The following is a 22,896-nucleotide window of genomic DNA, read 5'->3' as shown; positions in this document are numbered from 1 at the left end:
GGAGTAATTACACCACCCTGCTTTCTCACAGGAGAACAAATTCCAAGTTTAATGGTACCTGACAAAGTGCTCTGAAACAGATAAGAAATCAATGAATCTGACTTTCTGTGTATTATCATCTCATACATCTTTCCACCCTGCATATATGCATGACACTGTTTAACCATTTTTGCAAACACATAGATATAGCCTACAAATGTCCCTGTAAACCATAAAGCATCAGACAAACACAGGTTATTACATGCTTACAGGTGCCAACTCTGATGGTAGCATCAGGTAATCCAGTTTGGTCAGTTCCAAGGAATTCCTCCCAGATAATCACATTATTTTTCTGGCTAGAGTTTGCTGAGGAAGGTCTTCTTCATGGCTTCCTTCAGCTCCTTGTTCCTGAGACTGAAGATGATGGGGCTCAGGAAGGGAGTGAGGACCGTGTAGGTGATGCCCATCAGCGTGTCTCCTTCCAGAGACTGGGGACCCTTGGGCTTGAGGTAGATGACAGAGGCAAAGCCGTAGTGCACGACCACCACGGTGAGGTGGGACGCACACGTGGAGAAGGCTTTGTGCCGGCCCTCGGCTGAAGGGATCCTCAAGATGGCGGCCACGATGAAGGCGTAAGAGTGCAGGATGAGGAGACAGCAGCCCAGCAGGGCGGCGATACACACCAGGCCCACGCCCTTGGCCACAGTAGAGACGTTGTCCCCACAGGCCAACTTGAAGAGAGGCAGCACATGACAGCCAAAATAGCGAATCTCATTAGACCCACAGAAAGTGAGTTGGAAAATGGAAGATGTCACCACTAGCCCAACGACTAAGCCTCCAGTCCAGGACCAGACAACCAGGCAGGCGCAGCCTCGGGGGTTCATGAGCACGTTGTAGCGCAGGGGGTGGCAGATGGCCAAGTAGCGGTCGTAGCCCATGACGGTGAGCAGGAAGGAGTGGGTGAAGCCGGGCGTGAAGGAGAACATCTGGCTGGCACAGGCCACAAAGGAGATGGAGAGGTCGGTGGAGAGCAGGTCGGCCAGCATGCGCGGGATGATGGCGAAGGTGTAGAGGATCTCAGAGATGGAGAGGGCGCACAGGAAGAGGTACATGGGGGTGTGGAGGCTGCACTCGCTCCAAACGGTGGCCATGATGAGCAGGTTCCCCAGCAGCGTGAACAGGTACACAAGCAGGAACAGCAGGAAGAACATCAGCTGAAGGTGGGGGAAGGAGGAGAAGCCGATGAGGATGAATTCAGTCACTGCTGAGAAGTTGGCGTCCTGCGTGGAGGCTGTACCTGAAGTGACATGTGATGTGGAGAGGTCAGCTACTGGATGGAGGGAGGTGATCAGCTTCCATCACTCCTGGCTCTGCCCCAGGGGCTGCTCCTGATAAATGACAGGTGACATTGGCTGAGTTCCTACTCTGTGCCTCCTACAATTTAATATTCTCATCAATGTAGTGGGGGAGGTGCTGTTTTGATCACTCTCTTGAGTATCTTGAGACTACCCGTTGAGAAAATTGGAAACAGTCTAAGAAACTTGTTTATGGTAAAGCTTTCAAAATGCCAGAACCCGTGACTGGCTGTCCCCAAAGTTGCTACCTTTCTATCCCTCTAGGTTGCCTCCAAAAATCAAAATGTTCCTTCACCAGAGCTTCCTTCCACTGCTGCTCTGCCCTTCTGCTCCCTTCTGATAAATTCCGTTCTTCCCAGAGCTTCAGAAATCACAAGATCCCTACCACATGGCTACAACACTTGGGACCAGTGGGCTTCTTTAATTTAACATGCACCAATCAGATTCTTCCTCTGGAGTTATCCGTGCAAGGCACCTGAGGCAAGACACTGTGTAGAAATAATGTTCTGGTTGTTTTCCTGATTCCATGAGGACCATCTATGTGTTCTGAGGCAATGCAACATAGTCATCTGACAAATGGATGAGAGAGTTGGCTGATAGACTTCAAATCCCTGCTCTGCCCACACTGTGTGAAACTGAGCAATTTCTTCACCTCTTTGCACCTCCATTTCTCTCCACCTGGCTCAAAGAGCTATTATGAGAATTAAATGAATTATTCTTGAACTGTGATCTGGAAAACAATAGGAGCTATCTATGATAAGTGAGAAAATGTAACTGGTCTGTGCTCAGTAAAACTTCAGTTTAATGAGCTTTCAATGTCTTTTTATAAATAACTTGCCTGTTTTTACATGATCTTTTAAAATTAGGAATGTCAAGTTTAAAAGGCAGTAAACCACTAATCTACTTTTTGTGTCTATAGATTTGCCTGCTCTAGGCAAGTCATCTAAATGCAATCATACATTATGTGGACTTTGGGATCTGGTGTCTTTTACTCACCATGTTGTTTTAAAGGTTCATCCATGTTGCAGCATGTATAAAAACTTCATTCTTTTTTAAGGCCAAATAATATCCTTTTGTGAATAAACATGGAGAAGGGCATGGCACCCCACTCCAGTATTCTTGCCTGGAGAATCCCATAGACAGAGGAACCTGGCAGTCTACAGTCCGTGGGGTCACAAAGAGTTGGACACAACCGAAGTGACTTAGCACACATGCACACATGGATAAACAAGATTTTTTTTCTGCCCATTCGCCCACTGATGAACATTTAGATTGACATACCAGTGGTTCTAGAGGCTGCGGGGAGGGGAGAATGGAGAGTGACTGCTAATGGACATGGGGTTTCCTTTGTGGGTTCTGAGAAGATTCTGAAACTAGTTACAAGAGGTGGTCGCACAATACTGTGAATGTACTAAATGCCACTGAATTGTATGCTATAAAATGGAGACATGGTAAGTTTTATGTTATGTGTATTTTACCAAAATGAAAAAAATAGGAAAATGTAATGAATGTTCTCTCTATTCAGTGGGCTCATGCCCTAAATGAAACCCTGAAGGTCTGAGAGCAAACCAAACTGGGGGAACCAGACACTTGGGTGAATGGAGGCTGCACTCCCCCAAACATCCCTGGTTTCCAGGGTTTCTCAGCCTCCCTTCCTTGGAGTCCTGTGCATCTTTCCCTCAATTTTGGGTCAGCACCTGCTGTATGCCCCCAGGATGGTAGCCATAACAGTCCCACTCAGTCCTGATACTCTGAGATCACAGAGCGGGTGGGTCAAGGTCAATGATTAGAAACAAGAGCCTCCAAGAAGAGACTGAATGCATGAGACTGGGATCATGTGGGCTGTGCCCTCAACTTCCTGAAGCTCTCCAACAGCTAGTGCGAGGTTTCTCAATACTTGGTGCCAGATCGTCCGTTGCTTTGGGCTCAGGGGGCTCTCCTGTGCACTGTAAGGTGTGTAGCAGCACCCCTGACCTCCACCAGCTGGATGCCAGTAGCCCCGCTCAGGAGTGACAACCAAAATTATCTCCAGACATTGCCAATGTCCCCATGGGGAAGGGGGCAAAGTCATCCCAAGTTGAGAACCAATGATCTAGACAGCACAGTTGTAATTCCTTAACCACTCTTTCTGCCAAATTGAGGTTCTTCTCCTTCTCCAACTGACCAACATTTGTCCATTTTTAAGACTCAGCTTAAGTGTCACCTTCTCTGTGTAGCCTTCCTGGACATCTCTTTCCAAAACAGATCTAGTAATTCATTCTTGGGTGCTTCCAAAACAACTTCTGAGTGAGTCTTAAAATCCTTGCTTCTGACTTTTTCATGGCCATCATTATAGTGTGTCGTCTTAGAGATTCAAGTGTCTCTGGCACTGGATTTTGAGTGATTGCTGAGAATAGCTACTCTTTATGGGATGTTGGCACCTGTGCTCATGTGTGTCTTATTAAACCATTATCCTAATACTATGAGGCACCTGCTTTGATCCCTGTTTTACAGAAATGGTTCAGTTGGTAAAGAATCTGCCTGCAATGCAGGAGACTCGGGTTCAATCCCTGGGTCGGGAAGATCCCCTGGAGAAGGAAATGACAACCCACACCAGTATTCTTGCCTGGAGAATTCCATGGACAGAGGAGCCTGGCAGGTTATAGTCCATGGCATTGCAAAGGGTCAGACACAACTGTGTGACTACCTTTCACTTTACAGATGTGGCAGCTGTATCCACAGAGGATACATAGCTTTGCCAAGGGACCATGGCTCCTGAGTGGGAGAGCCTGGATCTGAACCGACATCTGAATGACCCCAAAACCTATCTTCTGCTCACTTCTCTGTTATGCTTATCACTTACTGGTGGCTGCTAATGAATGTTAGAGCTACTCCCCAGAACCGGGGAGTTTTTAGCTTCACCATACCAGACCATCCACAGACTCCCTCTGTTTATTAATTAAGATCCACAGTCATGAAGGCAGAAAGAGAGGAACTATAAGAGAAGAGCTCACCACATCCTGGGGAGGTGGCCCAAGACTTAATATACACCTTCTGGGATGACAGGGATACAGAATACAGCTAAGATTGGTTTCTGTTCATTCTAGGAAAAGGGAGACAGTAAAGAGACTAGTGGTTGTCAGGGACTCGGGGGGAGAGAGGAAGGGATGAAACTCCAATTCCATTAGGTGGAACTCCATTTTTTTTAAGCTGATGAAATAATTCTGTATGATACTATGGTGAATATATGACATTTCCCCTTTGTCAAAACTCATAGGTTGAACAGCACCAAGAGTGAACCCTAAGGTAAACTGCGGGCTTTAGTTAATAATAATGTGTCAGTATTGGTTCAGCAACTGTAACCCAGTCACTTACTAATGCAGGGTGTTAATAACAGGGGAAACTGAGTTTAGGGGGAGAGAGGGTATGTGGAAATCCTCTGCACCATCTGCTCAGTGTTCTGTGAACCTAAAACTGCTCCAAGAAGTAAAGTCTCCTAATTTTTTAAAGCAAAACAAAAAGCCTTAGAACCCTGATGGGTTTGAGTTCAGGATGGCAGAGAGGTGGACTGACATCTCTTGGCATTGATCTACCAGGAGAACATTTAGGGGCTCCTCTGCAATTAAACTGAACAACCCCAGAGAAGGAGTGTGACCCGGGACTTAAAAGAACTCACAGAGGGGCCAGTCCCCTCTCAGAACTCAGAGGTCAAACCCACCTGTGGACAAACCCTGTCTACATGTACCACTGCAGCAGGGTTTTCCAACTTAGCATCAGGAACATTAGGGGCTGATCATTTTCTATGGTTGGCGGCTGCTCTGGGCATTAGGAGATATTGAGCAGCATCCCTGTCACTCTTTAGATGCCAGTAGCATCTCCAACTATGACAATCAAAGGTATCTCAGGTATTGCACAGTGTCCCCTGGGGAGGAGAACCACCCCTGGTGGAGAACCACAGGCTAGGTCTGTTTGTCTCCAACTTGCCTTACCTGTCTGCCCCCATCCTGGCTCTCTCTGCTCATGAAGCTGTTTGTGTTCCCCTTTCTGCATCCCCTCCTTCCCATCTCAGCCACCTGCTGCCTCCCTTTATCCTCCCTATTTTCATCCTTGACTCCTTACCATCACAGCACCTGTCCACCCTGGTGCCTCCCTAATACTTTACAATCACAGGGGGTGACCGGATCCTAAATCAGTTTGTCTCTTTTCTTTGCCTCCCTGCAATCAATTCACCATTGGTTTTTGGCTAGAACAGAGAGGGAAATATATTGCATGAATATAATATGCTAAAGTTAATACATTGACTGTTGACACACTGTTGGGCATTTAATCTTCTTATAACTAAAAGTTTGTAGCCTTTGACTAACAGCACTATTCAACACACACACACACACACACAATCATTCTAAGAATAGAACAAGTGATGTATTAAGTAGTTCTTAAGGCAGTCTCTTTCTATTGACTATTTCACATCCAGAGATAAAATTGCCCTCTATCTCCATCTCTTCCTCCTCCTTCCTTCCTTCTCTCCTAACCTACACACAGCTGCTGCTGCTAAGTCTCTTCAGTCGTATCTGACTCTGTGTGACCCCATAGACGGCAGCCCACCAGGCTCCCCCATCCCTGGGATTCTCCAGGCATGAACACTGGAGTTGGTTGCTATTTCCTTCTCCAATGCATGAAAGTGAAAAGTGAAAGTGAAGTCACTCAGTCGTGTCCAACCCTATGGACTGCAGCCTTCCAGGCTCATCCTTCCATGGGATTTTCCAGGCAAGAGTACTAGAGTAGGGTGCCATTGCCTTCTCCAAACATCATCTTTAAAAAGGAATATCCTTCAATATCAAATCTCTTCAAGATGGTAGGGAGTCATAAAATGCAAACTACTCTTCTTTATTACAAGTAGCTTTTCCTATGAAACCAGATACGTTAGAACCAAAATGGAAAGTTATATAAAGCATGAACATATTAGATACTCCATATGCAGTGGCTGTCATTATTGGAGGCCAAAAACCCATTATCTGGGCTTCCCTGGTAGCTCAGTTAGTAAAGAATCAACTTGCAATGCAGGAGATCCTGGTTAGATTCCCGAGTCAGGAAAATCCACTGGAAAAGGGATAGGCTACCCACTCCAGTATTCTTGGGCTTCCCTTATGGCTCAGCTGGTAAAGAATCCACCTGCAGTGCTGGAGACCAGGGTTTGATCCCTGGGTTGGGAAGATCCCCTGGAGAAGGGAAAGGCTACCCACTCCAGTATTCTTGCCTGGAGAATTCCGTAGACTGTATTCCATGGAGTCACAAAGAGTAGGATATGACTGAGTGACTTTCACTTTCACTCCATTATCTGACTGCCACATGCTGCCCAGTGGACACTGAAGGGCAGACACTCACTGGTGGAGCCCATATGGTTTCAGTTCTTGGTTCTACTCCCTTCTTTGAGCCTCATTCTTCTTGGTGAAACAGAATAATTTGGGTCCTCACCAGATAATACAGCTCTAATGACAGAAAGTGAAGAGGAACTAAAGAGCCTCTTCATGAGGGTGAAAGAAGACAGTGAAAAAAGCTGGCCTGAAACTCAATATTAAAAAAAAAAAAAGGTCATGGCATCCAGTGTTATCACTTTATGGAAATAGAAAGGGAAAAAGTGGAAGCAGATTTTATTTTCCTAGGCTCCAAAATCACTGCAGATGGTGACTGCAGCCATGAAATTAAAAGACATTTGCACTATCAGCAATTATATGCCAATAAAATGGACAACGTGGAAGAAATGGATAAATTCTTAGAAAAGTACAACTTTCCAAAACTGGACGAGGAAGAAATAGAAAATCTTAACAGACCCATCACAAGCACAGAAATTGAAATTGTATTCAGAAATCTTCCAGCAAACAAAAGCCCAGGTCCAGACAGCTTCACAGCTGAATTCTACCAAAAATTTAGAGAAGAGCTAACACCTATCCTATGCAGGATCCTTTAATATCTGCATATCAATCAATGTAACACACCACATTAACAAATTGAAAAATAAAAACCGTATGATTATCTCAATAGATGCAGAGAAACCCTTTGACAAAATTCAACATCCATTTATGATAAAAAACTCTCAGGAAAGCAGGAATAGAAGGAACATACCTCAACATAATAAAAGCTATATATGACAAACCCACAGCAAACATTATCCTCAATGGTAAAAAATTGAAAGCATTTCCCCTAAAGTCAGGAACAAGACAAGGGTGCCCACTTTCACCATTACTATTCAACATAGTTTTGGAAGTTTTGGCCACAGCAATCAGAGCAGAAAAAGAAATAAAAGGAATCCAAATTGGAAAAGAAGAAGTAAAACCCTCACTGTTTGCAGATGACATGATCCTCTACATAGAAAACCCTAAAGACTCCACCAGAAAATTACTAGAACTAATCAATGAATATAGTAAAGTTGAAGGATATAAAATCAACACACAGAAATCCCTTGCATTCCTATACACCAATAATGAGAAAATAGAAAGAAAAATTAAGGAAACAATTCCATTCACCATTGCAATGAAAAGAATAAAATACTTAGGAATATATCTACCTAAAAAAACTAAAGACCTATATATAGATAACTATAAAACACTGGTGAAAGAAATCAAAGAGGACACTAATAGATGGAGAAATATACCATGTTCATGGATTGGAAGACTCAATATAGTGAAAATGAGTATACTACCCACAGCAATTTATAGATTCAGTGCAATCCCTATCAAGCTACCAATGGTATTCTTCACAGAGCTAGAACAAATAATTTCACAATTTGTATGGAAATACAAAAAACCTCGAATAGCCAAAGCAATCTTGAGAAAGAAGAATCAACTTGCCTGACTTCAGGATCTAATTACAAAGCCACAGTCATCAAGAGATTATGGTACTGGCACAAAGACAGAAATATAGATCAATGGAACAAAATAGAAAGCCCAGAGATAAATCCATGCACATATGGACACCTTATCTTTGACAAAGGAGGCAAGAATATACAATAGGTTAAAGACAATCTCTTTAACAAGTGGTGCTGGGAAAACTGGTCAACCACTTGTAAAAGAATGAAACTAGAACACTTTCTAACACCATACACAAAAATAAAGTCAAAATGGATTAAAGATCTAAATGTAAGACCAGAAACTATAAAACTCCTAGAGAAGAACATAGGCAAAACACTCTCCAACATACATCACAGCAGGATCCTCTATGACCTACCTCCCAGAATATTGGAAATAAAAGCAAAAATAAACAAATGGGACCTAATTCAACTTAAAAGCTTCTGCACAACAAAGGAAACTATAAGCAAGGTGAAAAGACAGCCTTCAGAATGGGAGAAAATAATAGCAAATGAAGCAACGGACAAACAACTATTCTCAAAAATATACAAGCAACACCTACAGCTCAATTCCAGAAAAATAAATGACCCAATCAAAAAATGGGTCAAAGAACTAAACAGACATTTCTCCAAAGAAGACATACAGATGACTTACAAACACATGAAAAGATGCTCAACATCACTCATTATCAGAGAAATGAAATCAAAAGCACTATGAGGTACCATTTCACGCCAGTCAGAATGGCTGTGATCCAAAAGTCTACAAGCAATAAATGCTGGAGAGGATGTGGAGAAAAGGGAACCCTCTTACACTGTTGGTGGGAATGCAAACTAGTACAGCCACTCTGGAGAACAGTGTGGAGATTCCTTAAAAAACTTGAAATAGAACTGCCTTATGATCCAGCAATCCCACTGCTGGGCATACACACTGAGGAAACCAGAAGGGAAAGAGACACGTGTACCCCAATGTTCATCACAGCACTGTTTATCATAGCCAGGACATGGAAGCAACCTAGATGTCCATCAGCAGAAGAATGGATAAGAAAGCAGTGGTACATATACACAATGGAGTATTAGCCATTAAAAAGAATACATTTGAGTCAGTTCTAATAAGGTGGATGAAACTGGAGCCTATTATACAGAGTGAAGTAAGCCAGAAAGAAAAACACCAATACAGTATACTAACGCATATATATGGAATTTAGAAAGGTGGTAACAATAACCCTGTGTACGAGACAGCAAAAGAGACACTGATGTATAGATCAGTCTTATGGACTCTGTGGGAGAGGGAGAGGGTGGGGAGATTTGGGAGAATGGCATTGAAACATGTATAATATCATGTATGAAACGAGTTGCCAGTCCAGGTTCAATGCACAATACTGGATGCTTGGGGCTGGTGCACTGGGACAACCTAGAGGGATGGTATGGGGAGGGAGGAGGGAAGAGGGTTCAGCATGGGGAACACGTGTATACCTGTGGTGGATTCATGTTGATATATGGCAAAACCAATATAATATTGTAAAGTTAAAAAATAAAATAAAATTTTAAAAAAATTTTAAAAATAAAAGACACTTGCTCCTTGGAAGGAAAACTATGACAAACCTAGACAGCATATTAAAAAGCAGAAACATCACTTTGCCAACAAAGGTCCATATAGTCAAAGCTACATTTTTTTTCAGTAGTCATGTACAGATGTGAGAATTAGACCATAAAGAAGGCTGAGCCCTGAAGAATTGATGTTTTCAAATTATGGTGTTGGAGAAGACTCTTGAGAGTCCCTTGGACTGCAAGAAGATCAAACCAGTCAATCCTAAAGGAATCAGCCCTGAATATCGGATGGATTGATACTGAAGCTGAAGCTCTAATAGTTTGGCCACCTGATCCAAAGAGCCAACTGATTGGAAAGTACCCTGATGCTGGGAAAGACTGAAGGCAAAAGGAGAAGGGGGCTGCTGAAATGATTGGATAACATCACCAACTCAATGGACATGAATCTGATCAAACTCTGGGAGATAGTGGAGGACAGAGGAGGCTGATGTGCTGCCTCATAGGGTTTAGCTACCATGGGGTTGCTAAAGAGTCAGACAAGACTTTACAACTGAACAACAATAACCATTTGGATACTTTTGTATGGTGGGCTCCGTGATAAATTAGAAAGAGTCATGTGCGAGATTTATGGAGGCAAGGTGGTGTAGTCAGTGATTCCAAAGGTTGAGTAGATTCTCCCAGAATAATGCTGTGGTAATAGGGCAGCTCAGACTCCAGAGTAGAGCTGCTACTAGGCTGTCTTATGCTCAAAACCTAGAATGAGTTTGCAGAGATGCAGCCCAGTCTTCTACTAAGGCTTCATGAAGCTAGTGAGGTGAAATCTAAGGCCAGGAGCTCTCTCAAACATTCACAAAGGCTAAATCTGGTTTATCTCTCAGCTCTGAACATGAGGAAAGGGAAAGGGAAGCTTAGGGACCCATCTCCCTCAAGACCTCTCCTCTTATTCCTTGAGCCCATACTCTGCACTCTCATACCTTTTTACTTTTATTCGGAGTTCTCCTTGGCAGCTTGATTTTTTCTTCATTCTCTTGGAGAACCCCTACTGATTCTTATGCTGGCAATAAAATACCCCTCCTTCATTATTTTTCAACATCTCCTAGCACACCACCCTTAGTGTGGTTTTATTCTCATGGGTCTGGTCTTCTGACAAAGTGGGAGTGTATGAAAAGAAAAAATAGCACCTAATTCATCTCTGTGGTCCTGTGACTATTCCAGAGCCTGGTCCTCAAGATGTGTTGAAGGCTAGATATATTCCCCTGGAAAGGAAGACAGAGTACAATGCCCTGTTATCATACTCCTAGAACCCCTTCTGTGAGTATTTCCTAAGTGTCAGGCATTGTTCACACATTAACTCCTTGAATCCTCACAACAAACTATGAGGTACAGTCCTATTTTTACCACTGTGTTCCACCGAAGGAAACTGAGGTTAGGTAAATTCGATAACGTGCAAGGTCACACAGCTGGAGCTAGTCTAAAATGCGTGTGTGTGTGTCTACGGTGAGGGCACTCAACTCTTACTGGAGGTTGTCATAAGTTATCACATCTCCCCAAAGAGTCTTGGTGCCCTGGACTTGACAGACCAAGGACCTAATACATCCTATGTATTGTACATGCACAGGACTTTCTGTCCTTACAGATTGGTCTTTCACCAAAGGGAAAATTGAAGTTCAGCAAAAACAAGTCACTTGTCCAGCTTCACAAAGCTGGGTCCAGGATTTAGTTTCAGGCTGTTGCAGACAATTAAGGGGATTGCACCACACACACCAGAAGAAAGACAACCATAAGCTGGGCATTCAGAGGAGGCACCATGACAGACTGCATGATGAAACAGCAGGACCCACACCAGGTTACTTCCTCTTTCTGAGTCCCAGTTTCTTCTGAAAAGCTAGTGAGGTTGACAAATTGGCTGCTCTGAGATGTGCTATGAGTTGAGGATTCCTTTTTGAATCTTAGTTATCAAAGAGACCAGAATTTTGCTTTGATGGAACAAAATCATATCTGTAATCCTGGAGTCAAGAAGGGAATTTTTTTTTCCTGCCTACAGTTATCTGTGTCTTTTCAGAGATGTGTTAACATTGTGAACAAACAACACCTAAGAATCTGAAGATTGCATCAAGATGCTCCATCATAGTCACTAGGATTACTTCCTGTAGAACAGTCATCTGGACAAGGGGATCTGTGAGAAGAAGCAGAGCCCCTGCCCCTGACCTATCTCTTCTCCATCCCTGAGATTGTATGATACGTTTCTTTCTTCTCTGACTTCTGGGTACCAGAGACATCAATGAAGAATGAGTTCATGAACCCCAGCAATTCTTTTGTTGACAGAATGTATGGCCCTCTCCCAGCTCCTTTCTGATTTTTGTTGAGCTGAGGAAACCTGATATCAATGTACATATGTGAGCCACGTCATATTCTCCATAATTTCTTAGATCCAGGACAACGTGTATTACCTGGAGCTTAGGTGAAATGGATGGCCATGTTGCAGGAAGTGGGATCCCTTCCAGGGTCCAAAAGTGGAATTTTGTCTAACACTCAAAAATGAATTGTCTGAGGAGACTTACATGCTGACAAAGACTTTATTGGGAAGGGGCACCTAGGCAGAGGGCAGTAGGGTAAGGGAACCCAGGAAAACTGCTCTGCCACATGGCTCACAGCCTTGGATTTTATGGTGACAGGACTAGTTTCCAGGTTGTCTTTGGCCAATCATTCCGATTCAAGACTCCTTCCTGGTGGCTCACACATCACTCAGCCAAGATGGGTGCCATTGAGGAGTCTCCTGGGAGATGATCAGACATATGGTGTCTCCCTTTGACCTTTCCCAAACTCTTCTGGGTAGTGGTGGCTTATTAGTTCCGTGTTCCTTACTAGGACCTCCTTTCATACACAACTCATGCAGATGGTTAGTATGGTGCTGGCCAAGGTGGGCCTTTTCAGTCCCTATGCTTCCCGTAAAAACCATGTAGGGATCTAATTCTACCTTCTAGCTGTCTATACCTTTTACCTGCTTCTTTGTGGGGGCCAGAGCAATTATTCTTTGTGGCCCTTCAAGCCACTGGTAATCTCTCTCCTTCCATGCTCAGCACACCTGCATGCCTTTGCTCAAACTATTCCTTCTGCTTTAAATGCTATCAGAACATTGCTTGGGGATCTCTTCCTTGTCCATCAAAATTCTCCAGTTGAAATGACCAAGAAGATGACAGACTAATGTCATTAAAACCATTCTATGGAGTCTGGATGCCAGGTTCTTTTATAGATTAGAGATGAGCAGAGGGAAGGAAACAAAGTAAAAAGGCCATTAATCTTGCAAACATCTCCTACAATGGCAAGCCTCAGGTAAGGGGTGTGCTAATATCTTCCTTCCTGCCATCTACAGGTGGACAGGATTCTGAACAAAGGCACTTTAACAGTCAGGCATGGGGCAGGATTCACTGAGGTAGGTCATTGCATATGATTATAATAACAAAGACAATGAAAAGCAAGTCAAAGAAACAGTTCCAACATAAAGTCAGAATTTGCTTTTCTTTGCAACACTTACAGCACTTGCCGTTATTTATATAGTCACAAAAGCTTATTAAATAAGTATTTAATGTGGAAACATTTTAGGCACTCAGTTCAGTTCAGTTCAGTCGCTCAGTCGTGCCTGACTCTTTGCGACCCCATTAATCGCAGCACGCCAGGCTTCCCTGTCCATCACCAACTCCTGGAGTTCACCCAGACCCACGTCCATCGCGTCAGTGATGCCATCCAGCCATCTCATCCTCTGTTGCCCCCTTCTCCTCCTGCCCCGAATCCCTCCTAGCATCAGAGTCTTTTCCAATGAGTCAACTCTTCGCATGAGGTGGCCAAAGTGCTGGAGTTTCAGCTTCAGCATCATTCCCTCCAAAGAAATCCCAGGGCTGATCTCCATCAGAATGGACTGCTTGGATCTCCTTGCAGTTCAAGGGACTCTCAAGAGTCTTCTCCAACACCACAGCTCAAAAGCATCAATTCTTCGGCGCTCAGCCTTCTTCACAGTCCAACTCTCACATCCATACATGACCACTGGAAAAACCATAGCCTTGACTAGACGGACCTTTGTGGGCAAAGTAATGTCTCTGCTTTTGAATATGCTATGTAGGTTGGTCATAACTTTCCTTCCAAGGAGTAAGCGTCTTTTAATTTCATGGCTGCAGTCACCATCTACAGTGATTTTGGAGCCCAGAAAAATAAAGTCTGACACTGTTTCCACTGTTTCCCCATCTATTTCCCATGAAGTGATGGGACTGGATGCCATGATCTTCGTTTTCTGAATGTTGAGCTTTAAGCCAACGTTTTCACTTTCCACTTTCACTTTCATCAAGAGGCTTTTTAGTTCTTCACTCTGCCGTAAGAGTTGTGTCATCTGCATATCTGAGGTGATTGATATTTCTCCCGGCAATCTTGATTCCAGCTTGTGTTTCTTCCAGTCCAGCATTTCTCATGATGTATTCTGCATAGAAGTTAAATAAGCAGGGTGATAATATTCAGCCTTGACGTACTCCTTTTCCTATTTGGAACCAGTCTGTTGTTCCATGTCCAGTTCTAACTGTTGCTTCCTGACCTGCATACAGGTTTCTCAAGAGGCAGGTCAGGTGGTCTGGTATTCCCATCTCTTGAAGAATTTTCCACAGTTTATTGTGATCTACACAGACAAAGGCTTTGGCATAGTCAATAAAGCAGAAATAGATGTTTTTCTGGAACTCTCTTGCTTTTTCCATGATCCAGCGAATGTTGGCAATTTGATCTCTGGTTCCTCTGCCTTTTCTAAAACCAGCTTGAACCTCAGGAAGTTCACAGTTCACATATTGCTGAAGCCTGGCCTGGAGAATTTTGAGCATTACTTTACTAGCCTGTGAGATGAGTGCAGTTGTGCGGTAGTAGTATCCAGCAATAACCAAGGACAGAGCTGACCTGATGACTCAGATGGTAAAGAATCCACCTGCAATGCAAGAGACCAGGGTTCGATCCCTGGATTGGGAAGATCCCAATCTGGAGGAGGAAATACAACCCATGCCAGTATTCTCGCCTGGGAAATCCCGTGGACAGAGGAGCCTGGAGTGCTATGGTCCACGGAGTCACAGAGTCAGACACGACTGAGTCACTAGCACTTTCACTTTCAACACTCATCTTCTTATGCCCCAGTGGGGAAGCTGTCATGTAACCAAAGGTGACAACACAGAGTGGCCCAAGGTGTGATGAGGAAAGCCTAAGAGCCTGTGAGAGCTAACAGTAGATCAGAGACTGGTCTGTGGCTTAACAAAGACCAGTTGTTAAGACATCACTTTTGGATGGGAGTGATGTCTCAAGTGAGACCTGAAGGGTAAGGAGGTGTGATCCAGGTGAGGTACACAGATGGGAGAGGACTTTCTAGGAAGAAGAGACAGCAAGCACAAAGGTAAATTAATTTATTTATTTTACTTGGAGGCTAATTACTTCACAATATTGTAGTGATTTTTGCCACACATTGACATGAATCCACCACAGGTGTACATGTGTTCCCCATCCTGAACCCCCCTCCCACCTCCCTCCCCATCCCATCCCTCTGGGTCATCCCAGTGCACCAGCCCTGAGCACCCTGTCTCATGCATCAAACCTGGACTGGCAAACCATTTCACATATGATAATATACATGTTTCAATGCTATTCTCTCAAATCACCCCATCCTTGCCTTCTCCCACAGAGTCCAAAAGCCTGTTCTTTACATCTCTGTCTCTTTTGCTGTCTTGCATATAGGATCATCATTACCATCTTTCTAAATTCCATATATATATATATATTAATATACTGTATTGGTGGTTTGTTTTTTTCTGACTTACTTCACTCTGTATAATAGGCTCCAGTTTCATCCACCTCATTAGAAAGGATTCAAATGCCTTCTTTTTAATAGCTGAGTAATATTCCATTGTGTATATGTACCACAGCTTTCTTTTTTGTTTTTGTTTTTGTTTTTTTTTTGGTCCTAAAACATTTAATGTTACATTGATAAAATCAGCATTTAATCCCAAATTCTATTATCACACAAGCTAAAGTATAGTTTGGTGGCTAGGATACAATATTTTTGTTACCTAACTTTATTATCAATATTCTGTAAGATGTGCTAAACAATGATTAACTGTTATTTTTGTGATTAAAAGATCTTAAAATCAAAGATTATACATTTTGTGCATACTTTTTGTTATCTTAAACAGCAAGAGGGATGCTTACACCTTTCCAGAACTTGCCATTAATCTCATTGGCCCTACAATTTGAGGGCAACAGTAACAGCTAGTTCAGTGTAGCAATAAGTGTATTTTTATTTATTTATTTTAATTGGAGGCTAATTACTTTACAATATTGTAGTGGTTTTGCCATACATTGACATAAATCAGCCATGGGTGTACATGTGTTCCCCTTCCTGAACCTCCCTCCCTTCTCCCTCCCCATCCCATCCCTCTGGGTCATCCCAGTGCACCAGACCTGAGCACCCTGCCTCATGCTGGCCATCTGTGAACTTTAAATGTTTACATGAATAGTGGTCTTTCCTCATCTCAGCTGCTCTGAGAAATGAGAATCAAATCAGGTACACGTGAGAAGTAAGCTTAGATGCTCTGCTTTCTAATAAACAGAGTAGTCTCACTATACCGTTTAATACTAGAAATTTAAGTAATTGGTAATTCAAAGACCATGTGTGCTCAGTCACTCAGCTGTGTCCCACTCCTTGTGGCCCCATGGACCAGGGGGTCTCCACCAGGCTCCTTTATCAGAATTTTTCAGGCAAGGATGCTGGAGTGCGTTGCCATTTCTTTCTCCAGAGGATCTTTCCTATCCAGGGATCAAACCCATGTCTCTTGCATCTCCTGCACTGGTAAGTATATTCTTTCCTGCTAGTGCCATCTGGGAAGCCCAGTGGATTACAAAGCGTGTGGAGAGGCTAAAAGAAAATATAAAGAGATAACATATGGTAACTGAAATGGTAGGGACCTAACAGAAGCAGAAGATATTAAGAAGAGGTGGCAAGAATATACAGAAGAACTTTACAAAAAAGATCTTCACGACCCAGATAATCACGATGGTGTGATCACTCACCTAGAGCCAGACATCCTGGAATGTGAAGTCAAATGGGCCTTAAGAAGCATCACTCTGAACAAAGCTAGTGGAGGTGATGGAATTCCAGTTGAGCTATTCCAAATCCTGAAAGCTGATGCTGTGAAAGCGCTGCACTCAATATGCCAGCAAATTTGGAAAACTCAGCAGTGGCCACAGGACTGGAAAAGGTCAATTTTCATTCCAATCCCTAAGAAAGGCAATGCCAAAGAATACTCAAACTACCACACAATTGTACTCATCTCACATGCTAGTAAAGGAATGCTCAAAATTCTCCAAGCCAGGCTTCAGCAATATGTGAACTGTGAACTTCCTGAGGTTCAAGCTGGTTTTAGAAAAGGCAGAGGAACCAGACATCAAATTGCTAACATCCACTGGATCACCGAAAAAGCAAGAGAGTTCCAGAAAAACATCTATTTCTGCTATTGACTATGCCAAAGCCTTTGACTGTGCAGATCACAATAAACTGTGGAAAATTCTTCAAGAGATGGGAATACCAGACCACCTGACCTGCCTCTTGAGAAACCTGTATGCAGGTCAGGAAGCAACAGTTAGAACTGGACATGGAACAACAGACTGGTTCCAAATAGGAAAAGGAATATGTCAAAGCTGTATATTGTCACCCTACTTATTTAACTTCTATGCAGAGTACATCATGAGAAATGCTGGGCTGGAGGAAGCACAAGTTGGAATCAAGAGATAGATGGAGAGGAAGGTGAGACTTTCCAGTGTGGCTAGAAGACATTGAGCACTTACCTTGTGCAAGAGAAACCACTCCCTAGGAGCCAGCTCCAAAGTACCCTTGTTCTGGACAGCTTTCCAACTGGCCTTACCCAAGGGCACAGCCATGGATTCTTACTCTGGGCTCCTTCAGTTCCTGACTTCCCTCTGACCCTTTCTTTACCCGCAAGGGGTCGAGGGCATCTGTATCCAGCCCTGTATCCCCCAAGACTGAGAGCTCAGCCCTCAGAAGCAGCTGCCATCACACTGGGCAGAGGGAGGCAGTAGGGAATCTCTGTTGTGTGTGAATAGCTGAGACTGAAGATCCCAGAAGCTCCCCCTGAGGTCCCGCTCAGCCTCTCCAGACCCTGAGGACTGCCCTTGCAGTTGGTTCCATGAAGATGCTCTTGGGAACAGCCTGCTTGAGGCTGCAGCAGGGATAAAGCACACTGTATATCAGATCATTTGGGAGATTCTAGATCTCACTCCACCTGCCTGGGGGTGCTGCTGACAGCAACAAGCAGGAGAGCTTCTGCTTACCCCGACTGACCATTTCTGGAAGAGGCAGCCCAGGCAGAGGGAAACCAGGACAGAAAGCTACGGAGGCAGAACCTACCATTGTGAGCAGTGCTTCTCAGCCTGGGGATGAGACCGGGGCTGGGGAAAAGAGTAGTAAGAGAGAAGCTTGGTCTTGGAAAGCTGCTCGGGGTCTTCTCATTTTGCCCACTCTGGGTCCTTTCTTCTCATTTAGCTTAAGTGTCCTTTGCAGCTTCTAGGTCAGCAGTTGTCAACCCAGGATGATTCTGCCCCATGGTGGACATCTGGACAAATCTGAAGCTTTTTGGTCATCAGAATTTATGGTGGGGAGAGGATGCTGCAGGCCTCTGGTGAATTGAAGCCAGTGAAAGTAAAAGTGAAAGTGTTAGTTGCTCAATTGTGTCCAACTCTATGACCCCATAGCCCGCCAGGCTTCTCTGTCCATGGAATTCTCCAGGTAAGAATACTGGAGTGTGTAGCCATTTCCTTCTTCAGGGGATCTTCCCAACCAGGGGACTGAACCTGGGTCTCCCATACTGTGGGCTGATTCTTTACCATCTAAACCACCAAGGAAGCCCTTGGGGGAGAATGGAAACATGTATATGCATGGCTAAATTCATTCGCTGTTCCCCTGAAACTACCACAACATTGTTAATTGGCTATACCCCAATACAAAATAAAAAGTTTAAAGTTTGCAAAACAGAAACAAACATCACTAATGCTAAAGCTGAGAAATCCTGTTCTAGGTTATCTTGTCTTTGTTGCTCTGTCCTGCTCTGGCCCAGCTAACCTGGAGGGGAGGCTCCGGAGGAGACAGAAGTGTGAGCAGGCTTCACTCCTGTGATGTGTCTGATGTTTGCTCAGCACTGGTGCACAAGCACTCCTCCATGAGACCAAAGGAGACAAAATTCTGTCCACCTATTAGAGAAGATGGGAGAGGCCAGCCTTAATAATCATGGTGTTCCACCATGCAGGAGGTGGAAAGGTAGACTACAGGGGTGAGGTAGGGGCTGGAGAAGAGAGTGGAGGTTGAATCAGCCTCCTGGGGGGAACTGTGTTGTGTGGTTACCAGAGGGTCTAAGTCCTCTGGGGTCAGAGACCACAAGTTTAGAATGGGGTCAGCTGGTGATGTATCAAGTACAGAAGGATGACAACAAACCAGATAAGAAGGAACACAGTCTCTCAGTCAGTAACAACTACATTTCTTAGGTAAACTTTAAGCCCTTATGTGGACTTCCCGCTGGTTTAGCAGGTAAAGAAGCTGCCTGTGATTCAGGAGCCTCAGGGTACGTGGGTTCGATTCCTGGGTGGAGAAGATCCCCTGGAGAAGGAAATGGCAACCCACTCCAGTATTCTTGCCTGAAAAATCCCATGGAAGGAGGAGCCTGGCAGGCTACAGTCCAAAGGTTGCAAAGAGTTGGACACAACTGAGCACAAGCACCTAAGCCCTTGGGTGAATTGCATGGACCCACTGAAGGCAGTCCTCTGTGTGCTCTTGGTTGGGGAGAGGGGTGGATCAACACTGCAAAGTTCTTTGATTTGAACCCTGAGCCTGATGACTGCAGACCCTGTGCGTATTTCAGAAAATTCACTCTAGGAGTCACAGTAGAATGGGACCAGAGAAGGGGACATGGGAGGAACCTGGGGCAGTGGTCTAGGAAAAAGGAAATGGAGCCATAAGGATGCAGGGGAGCTGGAACTACTTGGTAGGGAAAGAGAATGCTGAGTGAAAGGAGGGACGAAGCATGGAAGGCAGCTGATGCCAGTGTCTTGGCTTCTGCATGGGGAGCTTAATTAGGTGGTCAGAGGACGTGTTTTTCAGGTCCAAAATGCAGTCTTCCTCACTCTAAAGAGCACCCCCAACTCCTGCCAAGTTCCTCACTGTCCAGATGATTCTGTGTCCTCCAAGTTCCAGATGACTGCTACTGTGGGGGATTCTTAGAGACGATGTCCTAACGAAATGGCTAGGGGTCGTTACGTCAGGGATGGGAGGGCTGTCTCAGAGCCAGGAGTTCAGGAGCTCTGGATAGCAATGTGGCTCAAATTATTCATAGAATTTTCTTCTAATTTTATGACGGAGTTCAGATGCAGAGGTTTGAGCAATGATATCTCCAGTTTATGGCTTTTGATCACCATTGGTTTGTGCGAGGTCCTCCTCATATTTCATTAATTAATTCCCTTTCTTTCATCCCATTGTCTTTTTGTTTCGACAAACACTTAAAATTCTTCATGTGTACCCTTTGATTTATATACGTTTTGACAAGTTTGTATAAATCCTTTAAATTAATGTTTTAATTTCTTAAATGAATAGGCTTCATTTTATTATAGGAGTTTTAGGTTTATAGAAATACTGATCAGATAGTATAGCAGGTTCCCACTTAACCTCCTCTGCCAGCTCAGTTTTCTCTATTTTCACATCTTGCATCATGTGGTCCATTTGTTACCATTGATCAACCAATAGAGATATGTCATAATTAACCAAAGTCCACATTAAGCTTCACTCTTTCTCTGTACATTTGATGGCTTTGACAAGTATGTAATGACATGCATTCACTGTTCTGGTTTGATACAGAGTAGTTTCATGTACTAAATTTTTAATGTGCCCAAAAGGGATTATGGTAGAGAGTTCATCCTGGCCTTTGCTTCATTCACTCAATATTATTTTTTAAATCCCTTTATACTGCTATGTGTATATCTAACACCTGTTTGAGGCTCCAATGTTTGCATCCAATCCTTCTTACCTCCCCTCCCCCCAATTCCTCCACTACAACAATGCTGCAAGAAGCAAACCCTTAAATGCTCCCCTATAAATAGGTTTGAGAAATCAAGACAAGCCCTTAGGACCAAATTCGCTGGTGTACATAGCATGTATATTCTGAATTCTCATCATTCTACATTCTCACCAGCATTGCAAGAGTATTCCTTTCTCCCCATAATCCAGCCAACACAATGTTTTCTAATTTGGGGAACTGAGTAGTTATACGATGAAATTCCATCACCCTTCCCTCTCTTCCTACCTTCCTCCTTCCCCATGTTCCTTTTTACCAGGCATCTTTCCATTTGCCTGTGTAACTCTTTCCATGATTTCTCCGCTCGTTACCTGTACTGAGATTCTTACTCTTTGTTCGTTTTTCTGGATAGCATTCCATCGACAGTCTCCCACAGTGAAAATTATTCTTCATAAAGTTTCATCTGCCTGATAACTGTACCTATAATTTCCTTTGTGGAACAAAAGTCCTTCATGTTGATGTTTCCATGTCTTTTTTTAAAAACATCACCTTAAATTTTGTGCTTTTTAAAATCAAAAAAAGTAACTCTCTTGAGTGCGTGCATGCTCAGTCGCTTCAGTCCTGTCTGACTCTTTCCAACCCCAAGGACTGCAGCCACCAGGCTCCTCTGTCCATAGGGTTCTCCAAGCAAGAATACGGCAAGAATACTGGAGTGGGTTGCCATGCCTACAAGAGCATTGAGGAGGGCATGGTAACCCACTCCAGTCTTGAATCTATCTGGATTCCACTTTTGCATGTGTTCTTGGGCAGATATTCAGATTTACTTTGCTTCCTAAAATGAACATTTTCCCCCACCAGAAAGTAGCAGGCAATCTTATATTTTCCCGTTGATTTATGCTCCCACCTTTATATACATTAAGTTTTGAACCATACAGGGGTATTTTCTGAGACATAGAATCAATTTAATCAGTGCTCATTTAATCCAGGATCACACTTTAAGAAATGACTATGACTCTATAATGTGTCTCATTATCCAGGAGGATATACCTCTCCTGTTTACTCAATTTTTAAAAGTTTGTTATAGTTTTATATTGATTCAATTCTCAGAAGAAATTTTAGGCAAGTTTCATCACATTCACAATCAATTCCCTGGAATTGCTAGTGCAACATAATTTAGGAAAACTTGACATCATGATAATATTAGCTCAACTCACTCAGGGGAGTAGACTGTTTTCAAGTATTCAGATCACCTTCTACATTGTTATTAATGCTTTAAAGTCTTTAGATGTATTGCATATTTTATGTTAATTTCTAGATATTGTAATTACAGTGCTTTTCAAAGCAAGGTGAGAATCCCTAGGGGTCCCAGAGACATTACCTGGGGTCTTTAGGTCATTAGGTCCTTATTTTACTAATTACATGTGTGGATGTGTTTTAATCATATACTTCAACTAAAACACTACAAGGCTCCTCTTTCCATGGAATTCTCCAGGCAAGAATACTGGAGCGGGTAGCCATCTCCTTCTCCAGGGGGATCTTCCCAACCCAGGGATCCAACCCAGGTCTCCTGCACTGCAGGCAGATTTTTTCCCTGTCTGAACCATCAGGGAAGCCCAAAACAATATGTTACCACAGACTAAATGAAGAAATAGATATGAGCATTAGGATGTTTTCTATCAAGGCAGACATTAGATATATTTTCAAACACATAATAAAAGACCACTCTTCTCACTAAATGTTTTTGAACAATGTAATCAATCTTCTATAAATATCTTACTAATGTTAACATGTAATAGATTTATTATTGTTTCTAAAGTGTACTAATTACTGAATGCAGACAAAGATCCGTCTAGTCAAATTTATGGTTTTTCCAGTAGTCATGTATGGATGTGAGAATTGGACTATAAAGAAAGCTGAGCCCTGAAGAATTGATGCTTTTGGACTGTGGTGTTGAGAAGACTCTTAAGAGTCCCTTGGACTGCAAAGAGATCCAACCAGTTCATCCTAAAGGAAATCAGTTGTGAATATTCGTTGGAAGGACTGATGCTGAAGCTGAAACTGCAATACTTTGGCCACCTGATGTGAAGAACTGACTCATTGGAAA

General features: G+C 43.3%; 1 protein-coding gene across 1 annotated transcript; it reads right to left on the bottom strand.

Annotated features, from left to right (window-relative positions):
- Positions 1 to 335: 335 nt before the first annotated feature.
- OR10H1G (olfactory receptor family 10 subfamily H member 1G) lies at positions 336 to 1,190 on the bottom strand. Its single transcript, NM_001389899.1, has one exon. It carries the CDS (start codon positions 1,188 to 1,190, stop codon positions 336 to 338), a length of 855 nt encoding a protein of 284 aa, NP_001376828.1.
- Positions 1,191 to 22,896: the final 21,706 nt, after the last annotated feature.

This window comes from Bos taurus, chromosome 7, assembly GCF_002263795.3.
Source record: "Bos taurus isolate L1 Dominette 01449 registration number 42190680 breed Hereford chromosome 7, ARS-UCD2.0, whole genome shotgun sequence".
In the NCBI taxonomy this organism is placed as follows: domain Eukaryota; kingdom Metazoa; phylum Chordata; class Mammalia; order Artiodactyla; family Bovidae; genus Bos; species Bos taurus.
Note: the sequence above shows the minus strand (reverse complement) of the source record. Positions and strands in the feature narration are given on the sequence as shown.

Coding starts and splice junctions, on each gene's coding strand:
- OR10H1G (NM_001389899.1), bottom strand. CDS start 1,190: ATGTTCTTCCTGCTGTTCCTGCTTGTGTACCTGTTCACGCTGCTGGGG.